At 35.0% G+C, this 26,521-nt stretch overlaps 1 protein-coding gene across 1 annotated transcript in view; it reads left to right on the top strand.

The window, feature by feature from the left end:
- The window catches only part of MIPOL1 (mirror-image polydactyly 1), a 188,196-nt gene that overhangs the window by 17,119 nt on the left and 144,556 nt on the right, over positions 1 to 26,521 (top strand). Inside the window, exons 2-3 of the mRNA XM_062577639.1 lie at positions 14,593 to 14,729; positions 16,040 to 16,119. Of these exons, the coding sequence (XP_062433623.1) occupies positions 14,725 to 14,729; positions 16,040 to 16,119 (85 nt within the window). The 5' untranslated portion in view covers positions 14,593 to 14,724. The remainder of the gene's footprint in view (positions 1 to 14,592; positions 14,730 to 16,039; positions 16,120 to 26,521) is intronic.

Raw genomic sequence — 26,521 nt, 5'->3', positions numbered from 1 at the left:
CTTTCCTACTATGTTCTTTACTTTTATTATAGTGCTAGATATTTGGATATTTTTGTTTTTCAAAAAGGTGAATATTTTCTTCTGATGTCCTCCCATATGTAACCAGTAGCCATGTTAACATTTCTTTATTAAAAAGATTAATTAGAAATTTGCTGAAGCACTACAACTGAGAATGGAACGGTTGTTCGGATAACATTAAGAAATTAGATTGGTCCTGTTCAAACAACCTCATGTGTAGAGGACCTACTGTTGATGGGATCCAAATCTTACATAGAGTATGGAGTCCATGACTTAAGAACCTATTTCTATAATATATTGCTCTATATCAGAAAAAAATATTTGCTAGCCTCTGTTTCAAGTTTGGGAAACCTTATTTTCTTACTAAATAGGCCTTTACTGTAACTTTAGTTTTTGTGTGCTGTTAAGTGGTTCATTACAAAAGTAAAGATTTACACAAATAAGTTCTGAGTAGTTTCTACAAAAAGAAGAAAAAACAGCAAGAAGGCATCTAAAAATAAAATATGTTCATCTTATGTTATTGTCAACAGATACATGTTAGCTAATAATTTTAAAGAGAAATCATGGCCTGAATTACTAATTCTTCAACATTTTCCATTGATCTGTGTATTGTTTTGTAGTACCCTTGGCGTTCTTAAATTGGCAAGATGCTGTCTTGGCAAAAATGGCTGAGAAGCAGTTCATCAGCATAGCTTAACGAATTTTTTCTAAGTAATCTATTTTGTAGCTAAGCACAGGCATTTTTTTTTCTTTTCGTGGGATAGATGGGAGGAGGGTTGGTCAATGAAATTCAATAATTCAATTGCAAACATGTTGATTCATATACTACACGCAGTCCTTGAAGAAAGACGTTTTTGTTCTGTTGTGGCATTTTAGCAAATGGATTTTTAGCTTTAAAAAAAAAAAGATGAAACCTCTTTATCCTTCATAGTGTTTCACATATCTCAAACAGATGCATGAAGACTGTTGATAATGATAGTTTATAAATGCGTTTTCAAGCAAAATAATCTGAAAGGTGTTTATAGGAAACTCTTTATTAACCAAAGCTGCTTTTAAGCTCTCCCCGCATAGACAATCAGGATGCTTGAGGGTTTTGTTACGTTTCTGTTCCATTTACTAATGAAGAGAACTTCAAAAACATGAATGAGTACAAACTTATTGCAACAATGGGAAAGAACTTGCAGCTCTTCTGCGACAGCTCTCGGATGGAACTTAAACTTCCCTCTGAAGGCACCATTTTTATCAAAGAAAAAGGAGGGGGGGTGAATATGAAAATTTCTGTTACCTCAGCAGTCTTTACATCTGTTTTATATGCTGTGCTGAAAATCTTCAACTGAAGGAGCTGCCACTTGTGGAGAAAATTGTCAGAAATTTTCTTGCAAATCAGAGGACAGTACTAAGACTGCTTTCTTCTTTCTCCCTTCTTCCCCTTCACTTTCTCCACCTCCAAAATATACAGCAATCACTTTTTATAGTGGCAAAACTTACTTAGCATGTATCTATTTCAGTCAAAATAAATATACAAATTTGTCAGCAAAGGTAAATTTGCATGTAGAATGGTAAACTGCATGAAATATCTGCTAGCTGAGGTTGGCTATATTGCATTCAAAAATGCCACTTTATCAAAACTGTATGTGTATATTAGATCTCTAGTATGTCTGGTAGAGAAAGAAATTTAACTATTTTTCAGATTTGGCAGGACAATAAAATGAATTGAGGACCTCACAGAGAGCAAATTTGTGGAGACAGCTTAATCCTGTAAGAAGTTGGCTGCTTCTTATGTGCCTCAGTTGAGTCATATCTATAGCAAGTTGATCTAAAGAGGGAGAGATGCTTTAAATGGCAGAATCATAGAGTAGTTGAGATTGGAAGATCATCTAGTCCAACCAAATCCCAAGCCTAAATTCCAAATAGATAGATAGCTAAATGAAATGTTTTGCCACTCAATTTACCACAACCACAAATAATTATAAAAAAGCTGTAACTTTTGGTGACATGGTTTTTTTTTGTTTGTTTGTTTGCTCATTTGTTTTTTTTTCTTATATAGCATATGGAGCTGTTCAGTCCTAGAGTAGTAAGAAGTAGACTTCCAATGATGTCATCCACTTCACCAAAATCATAACTATATCTGACATTTTGTCAAGTTGACATTTTTAGGAAGTATAGGCTTCCAAGACATGTCTTTATCAGCAGCCCTTATTCTATAAAAATAGTCATTTCTATGTCTGTTACTTGTTATGGACTCCAGATTTTCTGGACTACTGTCTCTGAGGTCACTGATTTGCCACTATTACCTGCATTAACTCATGTCAGGGTGTAGCAGCAATGCATAGTGAGTGACTCTGCAGCCCTAGAGTGCTGATCTGGTGTCACTGAACAGCGCTTCCAGCTAAGTGTTGATACTTCAAATGATCTTTCATTTTCTTCAGAAATTGCAGTTTCTTTATAAGAAAAAAGCACTGTAAAGGGATCACCATCTCTGATGTGATCTGGATCTTTGATTTGTTGCATAGACTTCAAAATACAGAGGTTTGTGAGTTGTCTGGTTTAAGAAGAATGAAGTTACGGCATTTTGTAAGCCTCTGCAAAGATATTAGTTTAGCAGCCTTAATTTATTAGGCTGATGTTTCCAGCTGAGATCTTTGAGGTCTGCTTCTCCGTGTAATTGGGCTTTCTGTCTAAATGGCAAACATTGAAACTTCAGGAGGACTGATATGGAAATGAAGCTCCCTGGGAGGCTACTGCTTCCTCTTCCTTTTTGATGCTGTGGGATTTTTTTTCAGGATCATGTGTCCATTTATGATGTGATACAACTGCTGGAAGAACAGTTGGCATGGATTTACCCAGTCCACTACTTTCATTGCACCCTGACAGTATAAAAGAACACTCTCAAAGGATTCCTTCATCATAAAGGTTATGGGTTATGATATAATTGACATAGCAAGAGACTTTTTTTTATCCTGAGTTGTGCAGTCAGCCAGTTAAGGGTGTTGTAAAGGTATAGTTCGCTGGACTAGAGTAGCGTAAAAGTAGGGTGATAGAAGTGTGGCTTGGAGCCAACTTTAGCTTGCTGCTCTGTGGACTCAGAGTTTTATGGGAGCAAAAGTAAACATGGTTGTGGGGTGTAACAGTTTTTCCCACACTACTGAAGGTGACTGCTGTGCAGGTGTACAAGGTAACTCTAATTAAAATAGTTTCCCCTTGAAATGTAATTTTGTCCCTCTTCTTCACTATCCTGTGGTAGACTAATATTTGTCTCCAGAATGTTTTTTCAGGATCTAAAGTAGTGTCACAAGATCTGAAGGTTACTAAAAAATTATATTTCCCTTCATATTTTAAAGCTATCTTTCATATTTCAAAAATCCTCCTGCGTGTAAAACTTTTGGTAAGCATTCACTATCTTACACATGGAACTTATGTAAAGGCTTTTAATATATGCCTCAAAATTATGAGTTAAAACCAACTAAAAATAACATAGGCTATTATCAAACCAAAGTGCCCTTATAGTTAGATATATCTTGTACCTTTTTTTCTCTTTGGTGTAATATATGTTTTCAAGTATATCTTAAAAATATACCTTATTGAGAACACAGTATTACGTGTTATACTTTTTTTTCCAAAACTAATGTCATTTAGCCTTTCAGAGAGATTACACAAATTATGGAATTGTCTGTATAGCTGTATATTTTAACTAATACAGGTCAGAAATGTGATACTGTGAGTAAAAGCAGAATTTTGTTCCATCTGCAACAGAAATCCATTCAGACTACTGTTTTAACCTCAGTTCTGAAGACGTTTGTAAGAATTAACTAATGTTCTCAGAAATACTTTTAAACAAAACTTATTTCAGTAGATCTATAATTAAAAAAATCATGATGGGATGATCAGTTGGATAGTTGTAGGATGTCTGGGTTTTTCAAACATCTAATGAAACGAGCTTTTAGGGAGATAGCTATTAATGGATATCTGAGAGTAACTATGTTTTTCAACCTCTCCTAAAAGTACAGTATAAAACCTTTAAGTCCTAAACTGCCTTTTTCTTAGATTTAGCTTTTTGAAGTGAGTATCTTTGTTTGTTTGATTTTTGTTGTTAAAAAAAAAAAAAAAAAGCCTCAGTGAAGTTCAGTGTGCTGAGTAAATTAAACCCACTTTTTTCAGACAGGATCAACATCTGCCAGTAAGGTAAACTGTAAAAGGCAAAACCTGACAGCTTAACAGAGTGCCTCTTTTCCAAACTGATCTACTCAGTAGATGCACAATCCAGCTGAAGAACAGGGAGTATGGTGAAATAGAAAAGAAAGGAGGGTCACAACTTATTGGCATATATTTTTACAAGGGAAAATTAGTTGGATGTTACAGCCTTGAAGTTTTGAAGAAGTTAAAAGCAGTAGTACATTGAAGTCCACTGTAAGAACTCTGCCATAGTTACATAACTTTATTGGAAAAATATGGCTCTTTTACGTTAAATTTTGATAAATGTGTCAAGGTTTACTTTTGACAGCATGGGGTCATAAAATGTTAAAGAAAAGTTGCTTGTGGTAAAGAAATATTCCAAAAGGCTTGTCCTTTCTTTCCTCCTAGTTTGATTGAAATAAGAAACTACTTAGAAGTTTTTCTAATGCTATGTTTAGGCATTGAAGCCATCCTAGTGCAAGTTCCTAATCTTGTAATGCACTCATCAACATGAAAAGCAAGACAAAAACCTTGAGTCTACAAATCTTGCAGCTCTAGAATATTTTCTGAATGTTTGAACTGTTGGTGAGAATTTTCTTCACTTTTTATCTATGCTTCTATTGCTATAAAGTGTGGGGCTTTGGAGTTTTTTGTTGGGGGGGATTTTTTTTTTTTTTTTTTTTTTTTTTTTTTTTTTTTTTTTTAGTGATGTGGAACAGTGAGAATTTTAATCTCTAGAACTTCTGACAAACAAGCCTCAAACTGTTCAGCGAGATTACGTGCATGAGAGAGCAGTCATCAGAACAAGTGCTAAGTAAGAATTTTCCCTTCTTTGTCTAGCAAGTGCATTTAGAGCTGGGTTTTTTTCCACTCTGCTCTAGGGCCAAGATTCAGCTGATATCTCAGCTCTCTGAAACCTAACTTAATATCTTCTTTTTACCTCTGGTGTCAAGTGTGTTTGCAGTGAAAACATTTTTGAATGTAGTTTGAATCAAAGAATAATTAGAATAAGATAACTACATTCATATTGAAGTTGCAAGAAAGAAAAGAATATTGAACTTCTGTTTCTTTCTACAAACAACTGAAGAAGAGTATCTTCCTGAAACTGGCTAGGTAATTCCAGGCCTTAAATATTTTCAGGAAAAATGTCTTTTTTTCCACTTTATTTATTTTTTAATTATATAGATTTAGTGGAAAGAACCTGTTTGGTTTTGAGTGTGGTTTTTGTTTTTGTGTGTTTGTTTAGGTTTCTTATTTGTTTGACATAACTCAGAGGTTTTGAGCCTCAAGTTTTTTGTCAGTTATGCGACCCTAAACATATATGAATCTCTTTATAATATGTATCCTCAGAGGAATTTTTAAAGCTCTTCACTCTAATTTATTTTCTTGTTTCCGGTTCAAATAATGTGCTTGTGAAGGCTTTAAAATGACCTTTCCTCAAAGCACGGTAAAGGATTTTTTTGTTTTGTTTTTGTTTAACAAAGTAAGGCTTTTTTGTTTACAAAGTAAGGCTCCGACTTCTTTATTCTATCTTATATTTCATAAATGATGACAAGATTGTAGAGGTAGAACCCTTTTTTTTTCCCCTGAAAGTGGGTTTCCAAAAATGCTGAAGTATTTCAGTAGTTGAATGAGAGCAGAAGTGGCAGTTTATAGTAGTGGTTTCATTATGGGGGATCTGATAGTTCTGTGTATGCATAAGGCTATCTTTCATCTTTGATTGAGTCGCTTCTCGTAAGTTTTCCATTTTTTATAACTCTTGCAACATTTAAGGCTTGAAGTGGAGAATTTTTTTATTCCCAGTAGATATTTCTTTGGACTGGATGAAGATAATGTTTTGGTAAGTTTCAGCTGAGGAGGTTTTGGCCGTTTTCCAAAATGGGGATTAGAGAAAAATACTTTGTTTTTCAGTAAAATTGAAATAATTGCAACAGTTTCACTAGGAAGCTAAGGGCATTCATTCATAAGCTAACAAGCGTTCATTTCTGTGAAAATGTTCCTGTCATTTTAAACTTTTTTTTCTTTAACTTAATAGTTAACCCCCCCCCCCCCGCCCCGCCCCCGGTTTGCCATTTCTCTTCTCAGCTGCCAGCCACCGGTTTGGACTCTAGGGTTATGCTTCTTTTGAGCTTGTATCTTCCTTGGTTTACGAAGAGGAAGCAGTACAGTTCTATGGTGATGAAAGTTTGTGGGTTTAGTGTCTTTGGTTCTTAGCTTTGGTTTAAACCTGTTGAGCACACTCAGAATTTAATTCCACTGACACCCGGTATTTGTCTGCAGTTCTCATGAGGCTCTTGCTTACCTCTGAGCATCTGATTCTTCTGTGACGGTCCCAAACTACTTCTAGCTGTGTAGCTTGCTCTCTTAAATGCTTCTGGCCCTCAAGTATTAGCTATTTAAAACCACCAGCCTGCTCATCATAACTAAATAAGCAAAAGCACATGATAGGGTATGTGTCAGATCATGCTTAAGTATGTTATAAAGCACATATCTACTCTATAGGTGCTGAAAGCACTCCAAAAGTGTGTTGATAGTGTAGCACGCATTCTGGAGTATGCCATAGCTTTGTAGATCCTTCCGCCTTGTCCTCACTTCAGAGCATTAGGCTACTACTTGTAGCAGATTAAGGCACTATGTAGCGAATTTACATGCTAGATTTAAAAAGAATCGTAAATTGAAGAGACTATCTGTTCACTGAGTTGTAGGTGTAAGTACGCCTGTATTTACACCAGGCAACATCATCTGTGTGCTGATCTTACTATTGCGCAAGTGTGGTTTAGGGAGCAATTATACTTTTAGTTAAAGGGTAATTTTCTCCTCAGATATTTATTTAAGAAAACAACTTAGTTAATTCTCTTAAAGAGAGCAAAACTGGCTGATTCAGAGTCTTTGCTCTTTTCACTTGGTGAAACTCTTATGTAATCTATGACATGATTCTCTTTCAGCAACTCAGATAAGTGCTGTTGAATTTGAGTGAATAAAAAGTTGGAGGTACCTCCAATTTGCTAGATGTGTTACTTAATGAGAACATTGGAGGTACATTTGTGTTTTCATGCTGTTCGAAATGGTCTGTCTGGTATGTAATTGGTGTAGCTGTATTTCCGTGAGACTTACGGGCCTCTCTTATTCCCCACCCACTATTCTGACACTCTTCTAATGGGACTCTGTGTGTTCAGCCTATCCACCCCTAATGATAGGGTGGATATATTGGAGACTGATCAAGGACGCTTTTGTAGCCTTTATGCTTTGTATTTGGAATGCATTTGCTGTTGGAGGAAAGATGGGACTACTTGAAGGTACTTCGAGAAATATGAATGGGCTGGATAAACTGAGACTTTCTGTGCTTCCGTTCTGTTTGTTACCTCCCTGTGTTTTCTAAGTCCCTCTTCAGTCTGTTTCTGTCTGTGAAGTCAGCTAACTATTAAGCTGTAATGCTTTTGACAGGAGAAATATCATTTCTGTTTAATGTTGTTGGATATGCTGATGGCTTATGATTGTGGCATTAAGTAGCTCCTCACCTTTTATAGGCATATGATATTCTGTGACTTACTTTTGCTTTTATGGTAAAATCTAGGACAACTTTTGGTGTGATAATAGCAATTATGATTTGGGGATTTTGAAATTTTGAAGAATATACTGCATAGCTAATTTTGCAATTATCAGAGAAGAACTGTGTTTTCATGTTTCTTAAATCATTTCCAAAGTCAGCTTTGAAGTTCCCTTCAGTCACAGTGCCTTTTTCTTATGTTTATTTGGGGGTTTTATTTACTTTTTTTCAGGGATTTGTGGGACTTGAACCAAATGCGTTTGAAAAGTGAGATGAAATATGCATCAACGGTTTAGTTTGGCTTATTGTGAGGTGGTGAGCAAAACACATATTCCAATCATATAGCAAACTGGAGGAAAAAGAGTGGGGTGTTCTAGGCAAGTAGTGTTCAAAATGCTATGCTGATACTGTTGTTAAATCATTTCCTTTTTATCTGCATTTTTCCTGCCTGCCATGTGGGTCTTCATGGATTGCATCATACTACCCTCTGCCCCCTGCTCTGCTGTTTTACCCTGTCAAGCAGAAAGCAACAGACTATTAGAGTATTATATGAATATTGGCTTTGGTATTTTTGTCTTACTGTAATCATTCAAATAACAAAATATGGAAGGGACCTCTGAGTGTCATCTAGTTCATACCTCTACTCAGACTATGGCCATCTCTGAACTTATATGAGGTTTGTAAGGGTGGTATTCGGATGAGTTTTGAATATCTCCAAGAATGGAGATTCCATAACCTCTCTGAACAGCTTGTCCCAGAATTTGACCATACACACTATGAAAGATTTGATTTTTTTTTTTTTAAGTTGATACCTAATTAGAGTTTTCTGTGTTGCAGCTTCTGTCCAAGAAAAGAATCTGTCTCTGTCTTCTCTCTAATCACTTACAAGGTAGCTGAAGACTGATTGAAATGGCCCATTAGCCTTCTCCTCTTAAAGCTGACAAACTCAGCTATTTCAACTTCTCCTCATAAGTCACATTCTTCAACCCTGTAGTCATCTTGATGGCTTTCTGCAGGATTTGCTTCGATATAACCATGGGAACCTCAGGCTGTACGCAGCACTTAAGCTGTAGTCACATAAGTGCCAAATAGAAGGAAATGATCAGTTCCCTTGATCTGCTGACTATATTCTTGTCAACCCAATATGCAGTTAGCCCTCAGCACCATGAGGATGTAGTGCTGATTCAACTGCTATTCTACGTTTTGCTTTCATTAGCTTTTACTTTCAGAAGATGACAGTCTGAACAAGGGCAAGGAGAGTTGTGAGCTGCATAGAAATGGACATCTGCTGCCTACATGATAGATTGTGAGACCAATGAAATATTTACAACTAAGGCTAAAGATGGCTAAATGGCAAAATTGGCTGTTCCACACATGACCAAAACATATCATAGTTTCATGGTTAGAGTGAAAAAATGTTTATGGAGGTCTGGCAGAAGAAAGCTACTTCGCAGAAGGATGAAGGAATAAGAAAAGATAGCAAGAAACAGAAACTGTGAGATCCTGTGCAAAAGTGTATGGAGGGAAGATTGTGGAGAAGACAACAAAACTGAGAAAAAGGAGAAGAAATGGAGGACAAAGGACAGCTAAAAACTGAGGAAGAGGAGGACAGAACAGACTGAAGATAATTTTGTTAATGGTGTTGTAAATTATAAACCAGTTGTAAAGTTGTTAAATATAATTTAATAAATGGTTGATATTTTGAGTTGTTAATGGGGGACAGAAAATATAACAGATGAAAAGATGTATGGTTGTTGACTGATAGTGACCCAGTGTGCAAGTAAAACATTAATTCGTGTATGTAAAAGTAAAATTGAGCCTTGAAGACACTAAACATAGCAGAAATCAGACAGGGAAGAAAAGATACAGAAATAGAAAAGTGCTTTTCTTTTATCCTATTCAATTTAGTTCAGGAAAAAGTAATTTGTAAGCCAGTTGAAAACAGCAACAACAGAAAATGCCTTCTCTCTGTTGCCTTTCACAAAAACAAGATGTACATGCCAAATATGAGAGCCCTGTGACTTAGTGAGTGCATCATTAGAAGCATCAGAAACAAATTCTTCGTTGAGAATGAAAAGAAGCTGCTGCAGCAACACAGTGAAAAATATCTGAGCCTGATTCTCCATGTTATGAAACTTGCACAGGTTTGCTCTTAACTAATGCACATCTCACTAATGGGGAGAGGCTAGGGATTATTATATGATTCCGGGACAAATATTTATATCAAAGTTCCAGATAATGCAGGTACTTCTATAAACAAAAATCTTGAAGTCTTTGCAGCAGTGCTGAAGTTTCAGAGTTGAAGTACAATGTGTGTTGCATTCATCCATTCATGGCATTAATACTCTTAGGTATGTTTTATTTTTTTTTTTTTTTCTTGAAATAGAGTATTTGCATGAGCTTCTTATCTTACTGTATTTTATCACTTTTATTTACTTTTAAATAAAAGTTGAATATAATTAATTTCAAAGTATGTTCAATTCTCAGTTTTTAAGTGTCTGGAGAACTTCAGGTTTCATTCCATGTTTGTCAGATACTTGAAGTAGTTTAGTTATTCTTTGACTAGTATTTTTATAACTGCCCTAAATAAATTAAAATTAATTTTCTGTTTTGGCATTAAGTTTTACTGATAGTGAGGAAATGTGGATTTTTTTTTTTTTTTTTTTTTTTTTTTTTTTTTTTTTTTTTGAGGTGCAGTGTATCATTGCAGCAAAACTTGGCATCCACCTAAAGCTAAGAAAACTGTTTGTTCCCTAGGGAAACTGTTCTAGAATTAACTTTGTTTTTTCTGTATGCAGTATATTCTCCTAGAGTGTTGTTTTGCTTGGCCTGAAGCAAAACGTTTCAGGATATTTTGGGAGATCTTGGTAATCTAATTAATCTTATGGAAATAATACTAAAATTCATTCTTTATTTCCCTGTCCGTGAAGTGTATGGCCTTCATCTCTTGTGTAGCTCCATTCTCACACTGTCAGTGACAACTGTGTCATTATTCTGGACAAAGACTGGCTTGGTGCCATTCCAAAAAGGGGTAGGAGTTGGTGTCTGGTTTTGCCAGAGGCAGAGCACATAAGGTAGCCCTCTTTTGTGTCAAATTCCCCCCAGACCTCAGGACTTTCTATTCAGAAAAGGTGAACTTTGTCAACATCGGCAAGCATTTGCTTCTTGTCAGAGTGGTGAAGACCATGACTTAGTAGTTGTCCTCAAAACCTGCAGAAGCAAGAACAAGGAAGGGGAGTTCGGAAGCATCAGAGTCCCATGTGGAGTGTGTGAATGGCCATTCAGTCCCCAGGCAGGGGAGTCGGGAACTGAACTCTAGCTTAAAAACTGAACTTCTGCCCTCCTGCCCAAGGAGAGCGTGCGTGGGAATGCAGTGCAGCACGGTGACGGTAATGCAGCACCTTGGGTCAGTGTCACTGGAAGTTTGAGTTCTGCTCTGTCGTGGTTACTTGTGCAATGTGTACGCTGCAGCCACTCCTGAGGCTTTTTCCACTAAAAGTGGGAATAACAGCAGTTATAATAAAAGATATTCAGAAATCTGAAAGTAAAACACTATGTTTTTAATTTGCAGATATTATGCTATTTTTATATACCTCTTCTTTTTATTAAATTCCTAATGAGTGGATTAAGTGTTTTTTGGGATGAGTAATTTGGACTGTTCTTGCAGTGGCCTCCTCCTAAACAAGCCATTACTTTCAATTGTTTGTTCTTCTCCTATGATTAATTTAGATTTTGAAATGTCAAAAGCCAGAATATGTTCGAAGTGTGGTGTTTTGGAATACATCCATAAATGCATGAGGGAAATAGTGATTTTACTTGGCACTAGGTGAAGAAAATGAAAGCAACACAGTGAGCTTTGCCTCCAGTTTTCCGTTGTTACCTGTCTCAGGTCTAAATAACTCCAATCTATAAGGATAGAAAGAAGTTAGGAATTTGAAAATGTGGTTGTATGAGTCTGGTTGGCTAATGCTAAAATTTCCTGTGCTTTCACGTGACATTCTTTAGGAAAAGTGAGCCTGTTTTGCTGAACAATAAAGCAATTAAAAGTTAATACTATTTTCTGATAGGGCACCCATGCTAAACTAAAATGTTCATGCATTTCATGTGTATGCTTATGTAGTTGAACGTCCATGAATTTCTTTCTCTTTTGGATATACTTCTGCAAGTCAGCACTCCATATATGAAGAGCTCAGATCATATTTTCTGCTCTTTAAGGTGAGGATGAGGACAGATATTATTATTTTATAATATGTTCTTAATCCTTTGTTCTGAGACGTGCTGGAAGTTTTCATTAGAGTTAAAATATGTTGCATGTTTACAGAAAGCCTGAAATCTGTGTGGACCTATCAATTTTAATTACTTGAATCATTAGACCATCTAATTTTTTGCTTAAGGATGCACAAATGTACCATTAAATCTGTTTTTAAGATTTTTTTTTCCAGTTTAATGTCTGAATCCAAATTCATAAAGAGTTGGAAAAATGAGATGTCTGAGCTATAGGATTCACAGGGATTTCATATGAAGCCTATTTAATCAGGATAACACTGTTATTAATATTCATAAAGCCAGCTGGAACACAAATGACAGACTATAGGGGCCTAAAATTTTTTACTTGTGAATTTATTAAAAGCAGCTTAAAAAATTAATGGAATTTAAGTAAAGTTGACGAAAATGAAAATCTTATGTTAGCAGAAAAAATCTTTATTAGAACTTTCTCTAAGACCATCTTGCACTGATATCTTTGACAGGTTTCATTGGTACTTAAAGAAGAAAGATGCATGAATGGTCATTTAAAAGGATTTAAACACATTGGCACATTAATTTTTACATGAATAATAAGTAGTTTCCAAAAGCAATTAACTTGCAGTGTACAAGATTTGAATAGGAAAATAGGACCGTGACATCAAAGGGCAAAGCAAATGTGCTGTACATTTTAAACTTTCAATAACGTGACTTCTTAAAATCTATTTCATTTCCACAGTAGGTAAAGTAACAGAGAAGATACCTATGTACAGCTTTGGTTTGTTTTGAAGTATATTAAGATCTGGAGCAAAGAAATTCTTTGACAAAGTGCTATTGGTAAAGAACAATTTCATGATCTAACAACTGTGATCATATGCTTTTGAATCTAGCTTTCTTTATAGTAAATTGTTTGCATATGCAAAATATGCGTATACTGACTTTTTCGTCTTTACACACATTGTTAGAAGCTTCACTGGGAGACATTTGTTCTTTCTTTATTTTTTTTCTGAGGAGAAAAATAGGTAGACCTGGGATTTACCATTAATAATGGGATGATATTGCTTAATTTATAATTGTTTATGGAAGTGGTTTTGTACTTAAATTTGTAGTGTCGTTTCTACATGACTGTTGCTTATGATATTCACCAGATAAAAATGGCTTCTAGTTTTCTTTGTTGGGTGTACAAATGATAATCTTTTAACACAACTGCAGCTTGAATAAATGGATAGTGAAGAAAACTGTTTTTTAAAATTAACTCTGGATTGAGGGTCACAATTTAATTCTATGTTTTCATTTTTTTGTCTTGGTCCACCAATATACTCACCAGACTGAGTTTGTTTTGATTTTTATCTTTAAATATGTTGACCAGAAGACTGTTTAATTTGTAAATATGTTTCAATAGTGACTGCTATATAACAGATTATATTCAAGTGAGAGTAAATATAAGTTTTAAAAATCCTTGTATTTCATGTTTTTTTGAGGATTTCTCCTAGGAAAACCTTTATGACCATAACCAACTTTTAATCGTTGTTGATTTGTTGATTTTTTTTTTTTTTTTTTTTTAATATTGTCTGCATAGTGTTCCAGTTAGGTTTGGTTCAAAAAAATACCTTAAACTACCTCTATTTTTTTTAAAAAAAAATATATATATATATATATATATATATATATATATAAGTGTGTGTGTGTGTGTATTATATAGACTGATTTGTAAATGTTGGCCATAAGTTAGATATTAACTGCAATATTTGTGTTTGTATTCAGGTTAACCTAGCTACTTAGTGCATGGAATATTTTGTTACTCTATTTACTGACATTTTATTTCTAATAATAACAAAAGCACACTGAGAAACTTAGGCAGTCCCAAAAGGTCTTTTGGTTCAATTAATAGGTTGCCTAATTTGTTCTCAATAGTACTTTTATTTTCTGTATGTGTAACACAGAACAATTCCTATTAATTAACAGAACATTTTTCACCTGTGAAGACAGCAAAGTCTCTAAATCTGAGTTTATTACTGACTTGATATACTCTATTATTTCCAGGAGAGGGCAGCATTTTCCTACACCAGGTACATAAAAGAACAAGCCCTGCTTAGACTGTCAATGTTTCTTGTAATTACTCCCAGTATATTTGTTGCTTGCTTATGAATTAACTTGCATTTATGGAACTAAATCATTCCAATCATTTAATTACACCTGAGGAGCTGAACTATAATTGCTTGCTTCCAACTAGGATCTGATATGGCTTGAGCAGTATTAATTTGGTGTTTACTTTCCTGAGTGCTAAAAGCATTAAAATGATTGTGCAATGGGATTACATTTTACTAATTGCTGGCATTCATTAGCTGGGTAAATGGCGAGGAAGAATGACTGTATATTGTGGAGGGATAAAATTATGGTTTTAAATAGTACATTACTAGGCACATTAAGGCCCTAAGACATGTTTTAAAATACTCCAGAGGTTATTAAATACCGTATTTTCTTCATGTCTTGCTATATGAATATCTTATTAAAATACTGCAATTATTATGAACCTTTTGTGCAATATGTAGGGAAATGGCTTCATTGACAGAAACCTATTTCTTGATATTAATAACCTTCTATATTTTCAGCTAATCCAAAAGTAAATGAGGAACTTAGGAAAAGATTGCCAACTCCAAATCAACACAGTTACACAGAATTGAAAAAGAAGCAGTGTACAGCTTCATTTGAAGACTTTTGTAAGGAACTCAGTGTTCTGCGATATGAGGTGAAGTTTTTTTTTTTTTTATTAAGAACTAAGCACATCCAGTCAACATATTCTTTTATGGTACATACTTACTGATGACCACAAATAGGAGCTTAGATATGTATTTCTTGAATGCTTAATATAAATGCTAGTCTTAATACAATGTAAGCACTTAAGATTTTTTTTTTTATAGTCTCAAAGTTAAAAATGAAAATGTATACAACTTTTCGAGTCATATAGGAAAGATAAATTTTCTTTGCTACCTTATAAGTTAAAATGTACATCCTTGTTTAATGCACTTGAATTTTAAAATATCTATTTGTTTATTTTTAACTCCTACACTTACCATCACAATGACAACATTTTAGATATTTTCATTGCCCAGCCAGTGTCTCTTCAAGCTATATATTGTAATTTTTTTTAAATGCAGAAAAAGTAAGCTGGGAAAATATTAAAAAAAATAAACACTTTGGTCAAAGGTGAAAGATTGTTCTCTTTTAGAATGTTTTATACAAAGATTCCTAGAGATACTGGGATAAATAATAAAATTCATTGTAAACTTACTGTATTAGTAAGAGCACTAATTTCTTTAAATTCCCTTGACAGACTTAATGCAATTGAGTTTTTAACCTATCAAAGAGAGTAAGTTTTAATATTCAAAATGTTATATGGTAAGCCTAATGTTTTACTGTAGCTCTTACTTGTTAGTGCTGAGGGTTGTCTCTTGAAGATCTTTGGTTATGTGAAATATTTCAGCAGTGTAATTAACTATTTTTTATGAAACAATGTGTATGCAAATATTTGGATGGGTTATTTAGAAAAAACAATCAAATACCAAACCAATCAATAAACGATTTCAGAGATGAAATGGTTATAGGCCTCTTTACCAGTATTTTATCCATGAAGTTCACGCAGATAAAAGGATGTTTTAAAGAAGGGAAGCACGTACTGCCATCTAATAATTAGCAAAGTGAGCAGTCTCATTGCCTCCAGTGGGGCTATTCACTGTGGTTTGTGCTGTGCTCAGTTGTATGTACTTGCAAGATCAGGCTCTAGAACAAGAAGGCAAACTAATAAATTTTTCAACAACGGCATTGCCTGCAACTGAAAGCTGAACAAAAACCATTATATAAACTAGATGTGTGAAGAGAAAATCTTTTACTGAGAAATATAATTTAGCACTGATTGTTAGAGTACACAGACTTTATTATCCTACCATAAATATTTTTAAATCATTTGTCTTGTAAATTCTCTGTCAAATAAAGGCACAGTATAGGTGTGTTATAATATATTGTTTTGAGTTTATTTATCTAGAGTTTGCTTTATTTTAGCTCTGAAATCTTGGAGCAAAAACTGGAGTCAGTGCCAGATCAAACAAGTTCAGAAGAACAAATGGAGGACTGGTCAAAAGGTAAAGACTTTTAAGATATTAATAGGGAACCTCAGATGTTGTACCAGTGCTAGTTAGTGACTGGAATGTATTTATTCTTGTCGATATATGGCCAACTTAAGAGGTAGTGTTTGGGGTTTTTTGGTTTGTTTTGGGGATTTTTTGTTGTTTTGTGGTAACAGGAGAGCAGCTACAAATATGATTCCTGTGTGTGAGGGGGAAAAGTAAGGAATGTAAATCATCAGCTCTCATTGTGTGTGTTGACCATTAAAACTTTGTTGTAATTTTGGGGAGTCTTAGTTGCATTTTTAGCCTGTATAATTGTGCTGTACTTTCTTTTTATTTAACAGCAAACTGAAATCTGTTTTAAAGTGATTTTCTTAGCTATTCATGCTTGGCTAAAGTATGATCAAGTAAGTTATCTACTAATATTAACTAGTTGCATATTATTACCTCAACCATGCATCATGAGGTTAGGCTTTGAGACAGAGAGGGCCGTGGTTAACTTGGACTGAGGGATTTGTGCCCCTTGCATGGTTCATAGAGTTGTAATCTCCTCATCAGGATGGAAGGATCTTCTTGTATTTGAATGACCCAAGTGTTGCTCTCAGATACGATCATTCATGTTTCATGGCAGAAGCCTACAAAAGTTAGTGCTTTACATGACTGATTGACTTTAAGCAAGTGCTAGAAAAGTGGCCTGTGACTAAATGACTTGTGTAGGTTGATAAAAAGCACAGACACAGAAGGGACATCATAAAAGGGTGGATTTTTGTTGGCAGATGGCTCCCTGTAGGTCAAAAAAACTGAATGTGTGTGTCAACCTCAAAGATGCCTTCTCCATCAGATCCTCATAGCTTCTTGTGAATTCTTCTTTTGGAATTTCATCCTAGGTATACTTTCTCAAAAGATAATAAATGTAAAGTTTGTCATGAAAAAGGTCTGATATTAGAAAAAAAATCCATCTTGGAGAAGACTTTATGTTTCTTAATAATGTAAAGGAACTCCTGCCTATTTTATGTTATATAACATATTAGTTGAAGACCTCTTTTATTTCATGGAATTTTGAGCTTTTATTGAGATGATTTTAAAGTGTTTTTGAATCAGATACATTGAAAACTAAAGTATTCACAGTGTAGTAACTTAGCATAAAATTGTACTGTGACTAGTTATACTCTATTTTATATGTGTTATTGCTTATTTGTATTTAGTATTTTTAGACCTTTAGGGGTCAGCATACCCTAAGAATGGTTCAAAAGGTTAACTTTTCCAAAGTAGGCTAACAGTGAATACCCTGAATTGATTCTGTCAAGTATTTCCTGACCAATTGCAAGAAATCATATTCTTCTACAGCTCGCACCCACTTTAAAAACTGACTAGTTACCAAGTTTCATGTGAATTTTTTTCTGATGTGTTAAGTTTATATTTTGTATTCTTTAGAATGCTATGTCTTCCAAGCTAACATTCCTGTATTTGTGAATCTAATAAGGTTGGCGTAAAAAAAACTTGAAAGAAAAAATGGTATACTTGGTTTTTTTTTGGTAACAATCATTAATAATTATGTTTTTTCTCTTAGGGGAGTTTAGAAAAGGAGGAGAGGGTGTTATGGAATGTGTAAACCTCATGTCATATTAGTTTGAATGAGGAAACAACATTTTTCTGAAGTTTTACTTGGACATTAACAATATAGCTATTTTATGTGCTGTAATTTATCTAGCTGCCGTTTTTCCGATAAGAAAATGTTCCTTATGTGCTTTTAGTAGACATCTCTTGCTCATTTGTTGATTGAACTACTAAACCAACAAACTTCTAACATTCTCTTTAAGTGTGTAAATTTGAAATGCTTTCTCTTTAGCTTTCGTTGTCGTTCAGGGTATCTTTCCTTTCTGCAACTGGCAGTGTACCGTTTCCAGTTATTTCCTGCTTGTGACTTGGAAATATAAAAGTTTGGGGGGTTGGGTTTTTTTTTTGGGGGGGGGGGGGGGGAAGTGGGGTTCTTTTGTTTTTTGTTTTTTAGAAAAATCCATAATAATTTATTTAAAATTTGTTTTCTAACATACTAGAAGGTTAGAGATTAAATTATTTATCAAAAATAAGAACTCTTAAACATACCTGAAATTAAATTCAGTTGACTAGATGTAAATTCAAACAATTAGAATTAAAAAACAGCAAAAGTGAGCACAGACAATGTACAGAGAAGTAACAGGCTTATTGCATTTATGTGGGATAATAGGTAACCTGTTAATAAATGCTATAAAATAAAATACTTGAAAGAAAGGTAGTATTTAAGAACAGTATATCTGAAGTGTTTGATAGAGGAGTGTGTGGATTTTTAAACTTTCTAGAGTCGTTGATTATAAATATGGTTATGTAGATTGAAGTCATGTTTCTGTCTATGTTCTTATGTATTAAAGTTAAAAAGCTAAGGAACAGCCTGTGTGCAAGGATTATTATTTTGGTTTTGTAGCTAGTTTGAATGTACTGTTTATCTCCACAGGACCTAGTTTTTAATAGGAGGATAGTGATTTTTCTCATTTCTCTCTGAGAATACTTGAGAGAAAGGATCTGGTGCATTGGCAGCACGCCAGTGAAGGCTGTAATTTCCAGATGAAACGTTCAGACTCCAAGCTAGAAAGCCTAGGACTAAGGTCCATTATAAAAATAAACTTATACTGGCAAACATGTGTACAGCTTTTATGTTTTGGGGGAGGGAACAAGACATAGTATGCACCTGGGTGAAAAGCTGTTACCTTTCCAGGGTTTAAATGCATTGCAAAACCTGCAGAAATGCTAATATTGTCAAAACAGACGAGGAAACTTGAATCCGTACTGGGTGCTTTACCTACTTGCATATTCATACAGGACTTGATACGTCAGTTTTCAAAAAGAGTTAGCAGGATAGGAAAGTGGTAAGTGTGCAAATAGTGGGGGTAAATTTGTGTCTCATTTGACTAGTATCGTGTACTGTGTTTGAATGGGTACAGGTATAATTGTTTAGTAGTATGTTGTCTTTTCACTGTTGTAATGTTTTTGCCTGTGTTAGACTTCTGCCCTGTGCTTAAAAGTCATAGATGTTCGGAAAGTTGATGAAGTCTTACCATATCAAATAATGTTTGATCTGGTATGACAAAAAACCTTATGATTTTGCTGACTGAAATGAAAACCATTGTATAATTATTAATTTTGAATTTTCTAAAATGAGGCAATAGGTGATTTTTTTTAAGAGCAAAGTGACTTGCTTCTTTTAAAAAATTGTTCTTATATTTTTCAACAATATATATGTGTGTGTGTGTGAAGATATATCTGCACATGTATATTTCTGTATCACTGCCAAAAGCAGATTTTGAATGGTATGTTAATGAACCGGTTTCACTTGTAAAAAAAAAAAAAAAAAATTGATGTCAACTCTTAGTTATGATCAGTATATTCACTTTCACTATAACTTATGTTATCCTTCAAAAAAAATACTTGTCTGTCTCATAAAAATACTTTAAAATTGCATATCTGGAAACTATGGTTTCCAGACTATTTTGAAAGAGATGTGATAGTGTGGGCTGGAAGTGAGTTTCAGAAACAGCTTGTGCAGGGACATTTGGAAAACTGCTTTAACTGCTGCTAGGCTGTTGTTCTGTAGCTCTGCTGCATTCAGGAAAAACAGAGGAGGAAAACAGAAGTGCAAACCTAATTAACAAGTTATGTGTATGTAGCTGCTCAGATGGATGTGCATGTATTAAGCTTACATATGCATTGTGTTTCTGCTGTTGTCGTGTGTGAATGCATGGTGCTTACTGTTAAGAATCTGGTCATAGTTTTCCTAGTGTAGTAGTGGTTATGACATATATGTCAGTGTATTTCTTACAAAAATACTCAAGTTCTTTTGCTACATGGTGTGTTATTTCTGGGAATATAATCTCGTTAGAAATATTCTGTATGTGTTTTTTTTTCCTTCCTTTTGCTAACCTTCAGGGCATGAAATCCTCCTCCCTCACCACATATTCTTTTTAGGAGAAATTCATTTTTCAAGTTATGTAATGATTTTAACATGCTATTTTTATGGATTTGGTTTCATAAAAGTAAAAACTTCTTGTAATTGCAAAGGCTTTTGGCTGGAATTACTGTTGTGTGACTTTCACGTAATAATCACATAACAAGCTAAAAATCTGAAGGGGCAAAGAGAGCTCTGAGAGAAAAGGATGTTTCCCACTTTAATCTCATGCACTAGTAGTCAAAAAGCTACTAGTTGTAGAGATGCTTCTTCCTCTTCAGAATACATGCATTGCAGCTGTAGACACTAGGTAAAGTAAATCTGAAGCTCTTCTTTCAAAGCTGCAGTAGAGGCGGAATAAACTGTGTTTGTCATATTGGAGTCTATTTTGTCTTTTATATGCATCAACAGAAGGTATTATGAGCCTATTCCTCCTCTCATTCCCTCTCTTAGCAATAAGGAAAGCTGTTTACCTGGGAAAGAAAGACAACTTGGATATTTTGCAGGGGTATATGCAAAGGAATGCGCATCATATGTGCAGAGGCAGAGTCCTGCTCACACACTTGGCTTAGCTGAGTGGTGTCTTCTGTGTGTGCTGTGCTTTCAGCGTCAGACTTGCTCACTGTGTGCTAGCTGTCACAGATGTGCTTTCGAAGGGAGATTTATCTGCACAGTGTATGAAGCAGAAGAGAGTTGGAGAGGATGATCTTGTATGAGTAAAACAAAACTGGAAGATGAGGTAGTAACTGCCACCAACGAGAAGTATGAAAAATGAAGAAAAAAAATCTTGCATGGAGAAAGAGGGAATAGTGTGCCCTGACCTTGCAGTAAAGGAAGCGATAACAAAGACTGAACAACCCTCAAATGCTGGTCTTCCCTCCAAATACAAGCACCTTTCCATGTATATAAATTTTCATGCCTCCCTCTTCCATCTCCTTCCTTTCTTCATGCATTTTGAGTGGTTAAATACAGTATTTACAGGCAAACTACGTGGAATAAGGGTTCTCATCAGAAGGACAATTTAGTCTCCAATAGCTACCTGACTTGCTGGGGTATTGTGAGAATGATTTTGTTACAGCCTTTACAATACACTGAAAACGTGCAGTGCTGTATCTGCGCCAAGTACTGCAAGCAGTAAGAATGAGGAGAATGCACACCTTAAAGTATTGCACTTCAGATGACATTAGTGTTTAAACTTTGAGCGAAGCTAACTTCAAAAAACCTTGAAATGTGCTTCTTGGAGAAGTGGCATTTATTACTGCAGTGAATTTTATGTAGTGCTTGGAAGGAGCTTTGGAAGACGTAACATAAGTACAAGAATTTGGAGGTTTTGTTTTGTTGTTGGCTTTTTTTTCTTTTCTTTAGAAACCCTCCTTGCTTTGTATTTTAGTAACTAGAATAAAGCTTAAGTTCAGAACAGTCCTATATTAGCCCAGGTAAGAAGAGCAAAGACATCACACAAAATGTTATTAAAAAAGCAGCTTAGGTTCTCTAGGGAATACACTGTAGATTCTCATCAGAGAGTTCACGTGTGTCTCTAGATCGTTTATACTGTTTGAGGTGGTGGTGGTGGGGAGTTATCTTTTGTTTTAAATTGCCATTTTATGCAGAGTGACCTTTTATGTTGGTCACTTAAAATTAGAAGTGTATTAAGAAATGTTATGAAGCTGTAGCTTTCTGAGATTTTATTTGGAAGTCTAAATTCAGCCACCTTTAGTTATTTGTATGTGATAAGGGAGGTTGAGTACGTTTGGCTAAGAGAATCTTCACTGTAATTAATGGGCATCAGGAAACATGACCCTGCCTGGATAAAAGGGAGTTCTGGCTAATTAAGATTTAGATAATGGAAGCCATTATACGTAAAAAGCAGTTGTCTGGTATCACAATAGCAAAAGAAAAATGGGATGGTACAGCTTACTTTAGTTGTTTTAGAAAATATAAACACAGCATGCTTAATAAAACTCTAGCAGACACTATGTTTGGAAATTATGTAATAACTCCATATAGGCTGTAATGATATCCTGAAACCCTGTATTTAAACTAACCTGAATTACAATGAGAGATAAACAGAATATTTACCCATCCCTTATGAGCTGCTGCTGATATGTAAATTTATTCTTCTACTTTGCACAAATATACTTTTGAGCTACTGCTTAAACACTTCAAGGTCCTTAGCCAAACAGTTTTAATGATGCCTCCAATATTATGAAAGTGTGACATTTGATGAATGCCTTGTATAGTTGTGATATTGGGGGAAGTGTAAACAAAAAACGCACATCAAGTCATCGTGCAACACCTAGATAATTTATAATTTTACTGTTTATATCCATCTTGACATTTTTTATCTGCCAAAGGCAGGTTTCATTTGGAATCTTAATCTGAGATTTATTTGGTGGATCTGGAAATCATAGCTAGAGTTCCCACAGGAAATGGTCCATCTACCAACAGATTAAATGGCAGTCCTGCAGTTGTTAAGGGAGCTCTGCATTTAACACACATGCATACTCATTCAGTTAGCACTGTGGAGAAAAATTAAAGTAGTAACCCAGGTTTAGGAACAATGTAGCTAAAAAGTCCCATATTTGCTGAATGACAAAGGGTTATATAGCAGCATTTCATTTTATTATTCGTGCTTGAATTTCTTGTTTGCTTTGTTGAGTCTGCTGACGAATACTAATAAATGCCTGCAACAATCCAGACGAGAGATGCCTGGCAACAAAGCTATGCGGTGGACCTCCCTGATCTTCTCCAGTTCACAACCTGACCTTTTGAAAAATTGGCTGGGCTAAGCTGCAGAATTTGGGTGTAATGGTTATTGTTAACTCCAGCTTTAGGATTTATTAATTTGTGTGATCAAGACTTACCTATACTTCAAAGTTTCAAAAGACCAAAGACAATCATCCATCCATTAGAACTAACATTGCGTTTCAGTGAATGCCACTTAGTATCTGACTAGAGATTCTGCTATTTTGATGTGTTCAGAATCTAAAAATGTTTTTTTCAAGTACGAGACCAAGCCAATGAAAATGTGGTTTCTTCTCAGAGACTAATATTTTAAAATAACAGTATGTTAGTGAATCACGAACAGAGTAGAAAGCCAAAGGAAATGTGAGAAATTTCACACTAGTAAATGCATCATGATTAAATACAGTGAATACCAAAATAATGATTGACTATACATTTTAAAGTCTTGGAAGCCTTTCTCTGTTTTAAATATTCACTAGTTATATGTTTTTGCTGTTTGCATGAGAAATAAAATGACCAGAAAACAAAAGTGAGAGGGACAAGGGCAGCATCATTACTAAAGTAACCAGAATCACTGGAAAATTGTAAAAATTGCCTTTTTTGCCTGAGTAACTCTTAACTGTTCTTAATCTCTCTCTCAATTTATTTCTTTATGAAGGGGGTTGCCAGGGTTCCAAGCAAGTACAGGTGAATAAAGAAGCATTCAAAGTAATGCCAATATCCCCCTGCTTAAATTGCTAACATAGAATGAATTCAGTGTTCTCTTTAGATTCTTTCAAGGAATTAAAAAACAAACCATTAAACTTCCGAGTTTTGCCAGTATTTTAGCAGACAAAAATATAGAGCAAGCCTAAGACATTATTTCAGAATATAACTTACATCATTTTTACTTCATTCACAGAGAAGTTTCTCATTAAAGTTTCAGTAAGAAGACATTGTTCTGTTTAGTTGTGATTTTGGACTTTAAGTGGTGAACTCAAGACGGAGTGGTCTGAGCATTTGAGTTGTAGTGTTCTGTTAAGCTGACTTTTTTGAACAATAAAAATTGTTTTTAAGTTTGCTCTGTTAGAACTGTAGTTGTGTTTCACTTTTTTGCATACTGCTGAAGTTACAAGTTTGTGAATATTGTACTCTGCATGTCTGTCTTTTAGAGCAGAACTACTACAGTCTGTAATGTGAATGAAAGTTATGAACATAATGGAGTTTGGAAGGATACGAATCTCATTATTTGAAATTCCTGTTTGTTCTTTGAATGTATAAACATTACTTTATCATTCTAAAAATGATAGCTAAAAATAGCTTAAAATGGTCATTTTTCCTTGGAGGCCTTTTGGAGCAGAGTTGCATCTCATAGTATTTAAGCTGCTTAAAGCAACTATGACAGAAGAGAAATACCAGAAGAGATACCAGTCAGGTCTCTGATCAGGAGAAAGGAGCAAGGAGGACCACAACTGAGGCGCCGTGGCCTACAACAGAGAACTTAGAGTGGAGCCTTGGACTTCCGGAGTTTTACTTCTGCAATGGCTTCCTTGCTCTGATTATTTCATTACTGTGCCTTGGTCTTGCCTGCCTTAAAATGACTATTACAGTGCTTATACATCCCTTATAAAATATACTGAGAGTCATTAATTAATACCTTTCCAGAAAAGGTAATTTTCATGGCTTATTTCAGAGGACCTTTGTCATTTGTTTCTTGAAATAAGAGCAGATGTCCCACCTATGTTTAAAATCTGGGACCTTCCTGGGCGGAGTTGCTTAAATGTAAGTGGGTAGTCCTCACTCCTCCCAGCTGCTTCTGTTCTCTGCGGTGAGTTGTGTAAGTCGGACCGTTCAGCTGAGCTGCGCCGTGCTCTGCATGGTAGTAGAGTGCTGGAGCACCGACCATGCAGTGCATCCGTGTGGTGATTCCCCACTGCAGCTGCCAAGGGCCTGGCAGTGTGTGTGTGGGATCTGGGCTAGGCAGAGCACTGAGAAGTAAAAGGGATTTGCTTTGCATTACAAGACTGCTTTGATCTCAGTTTTCTTATCAGATCCCTGTGACTGCTTCAGTCAGGTCTAGCTTGGAGCCCTAGTGAATAATCATGTGAGTTTGCCCAGTTTGCTTTAAACATCAGAAAAGGTGTGTTATGAAGAGGAAACTGTCTGTTATTAGTTGCTAGTTGTTAGTTCTCAGTACACTACACTATGGTACCTTGCAGGAACCTAAGTTAATAATAACTTAGCAAAAATGGATAAATCCCAAACCAGCTCTTTTCTATCCACTTATGCCAGGCAATAGGATTGGGTTCTAGCCTCATTTTCTTTCTTTGCATATTTATGGCTGTAAAATCTTTTAATTTTACTTTCCCACTTCTTTTTAGGAGTTGTGCCTTTTAGTCCTTCAATAAGGTGTGAGCTGTTGAACAATCCTAGTCTTTCACAGGTACTGTGTTTGGTAGAAGTTCTGGTAGTTATACAGCTGAATGAATGTTTGACAAAAATGCTGGGTAATCATTTTCAGCTCATTCAGCTGTAGTACTAATTTCACTTGCATAGCTTGAAAGGTGGTGGTTATCAGGTTCAAATCTTCCATTAGACTTAAATATAGAATTTATGTCTAATATATTATTTATATCTATAAAATAGAATTCTAAGTCCAGTGGCATTAGATGTTATGAACTTAAGATAATTCTATAATCCATTTTTCACATGAAGCTATTAGCGATTGCTTGCTGTTAATGCCCCAGTTGTCATGTTCTAACAGCTTATTAGAACTTCTGCAGATATGCAAGCATTATTGTACCCACCTGGCCACCAAAATTTGTCTTTTCAGAAATTGATGTGAGATTTTACTTTAATAAACTACAGAAAATTTAAAATTACTTGAAAGTCAATAACAAAGACGAATTAATGTAGCAAAAATAAAAAGATGAAGTTCTCAGGTGATACTTTGAGGCGTGATGTTTACTGCAGGGCGTTCAGATCTATGTGGATTTTAGCTCAGGGTAAGAAGAAGTATCTTTAAATCGTAATAAGTGTGTGCTTTTATCCCAATGGGAATAGATTGTCTTGAGTAAGGGCAGGATAGCTCTTTTCTTTGATTGTGTTTGTTGGAAAATGAACTTTCCCTCTGTATTTGTATTAAGTTTTTCATCTTGTATAAATGCAGAGGAAACCACACTGAAACTGAAGCTACATTGCTTTTTAAATTGAGAAGAAAAAAATATATAATAAACAGTCAATTAGATTTTGCTAACTATCAGGTTTTGAGGACTTCTAATAATTGAAGTTGCAATTAGTTCCTTAAATGTGGCACCATGTTTTGGTTTTCTTTTTTTTTTTCTTTTTTTTCTTTTTTTTTTTTCTTTTTTTTTTTTTGAAACATTTAAGCTGATAGTGATCATGTAAGAAGGGTAAGCCACTGACTTAGCAGTCAGCTTTACTTGTGCTCCCAGAGTGCATATGGTTCATTCTTTTCCTTCCTGATTTTGCTCTGTTTTCCTATTCTGCCTCTTACTCCCACTACGTTAGGGGTATGTTCATGCAGACTTTTGCTTCATCTTTTCTGCAGAGCAGCTTAAATCAAACAGTAGGAGGCTATAGTTATAAGCAGTAACTTCTGTTTTACTGCTTTTGCTTGAAGTTGGTTTGGAGCACTGGCAAAAGTGCGCCCATACTTATCTGCAGGCAGACCTGGTAGTCAGCCATATACTT

Source organism: Rhea pennata, chromosome 5, assembly GCF_028389875.1.
Source record: "Rhea pennata isolate bPtePen1 chromosome 5, bPtePen1.pri, whole genome shotgun sequence".
NCBI classification, from domain to species: Eukaryota; Metazoa; Chordata; class Aves; order Rheiformes; family Rheidae; genus Rhea; species Rhea pennata.
The sequence above is the reverse complement of the archived record's forward strand: the minus strand, read 5'-3'. Positions and strand labels throughout refer to the sequence as shown.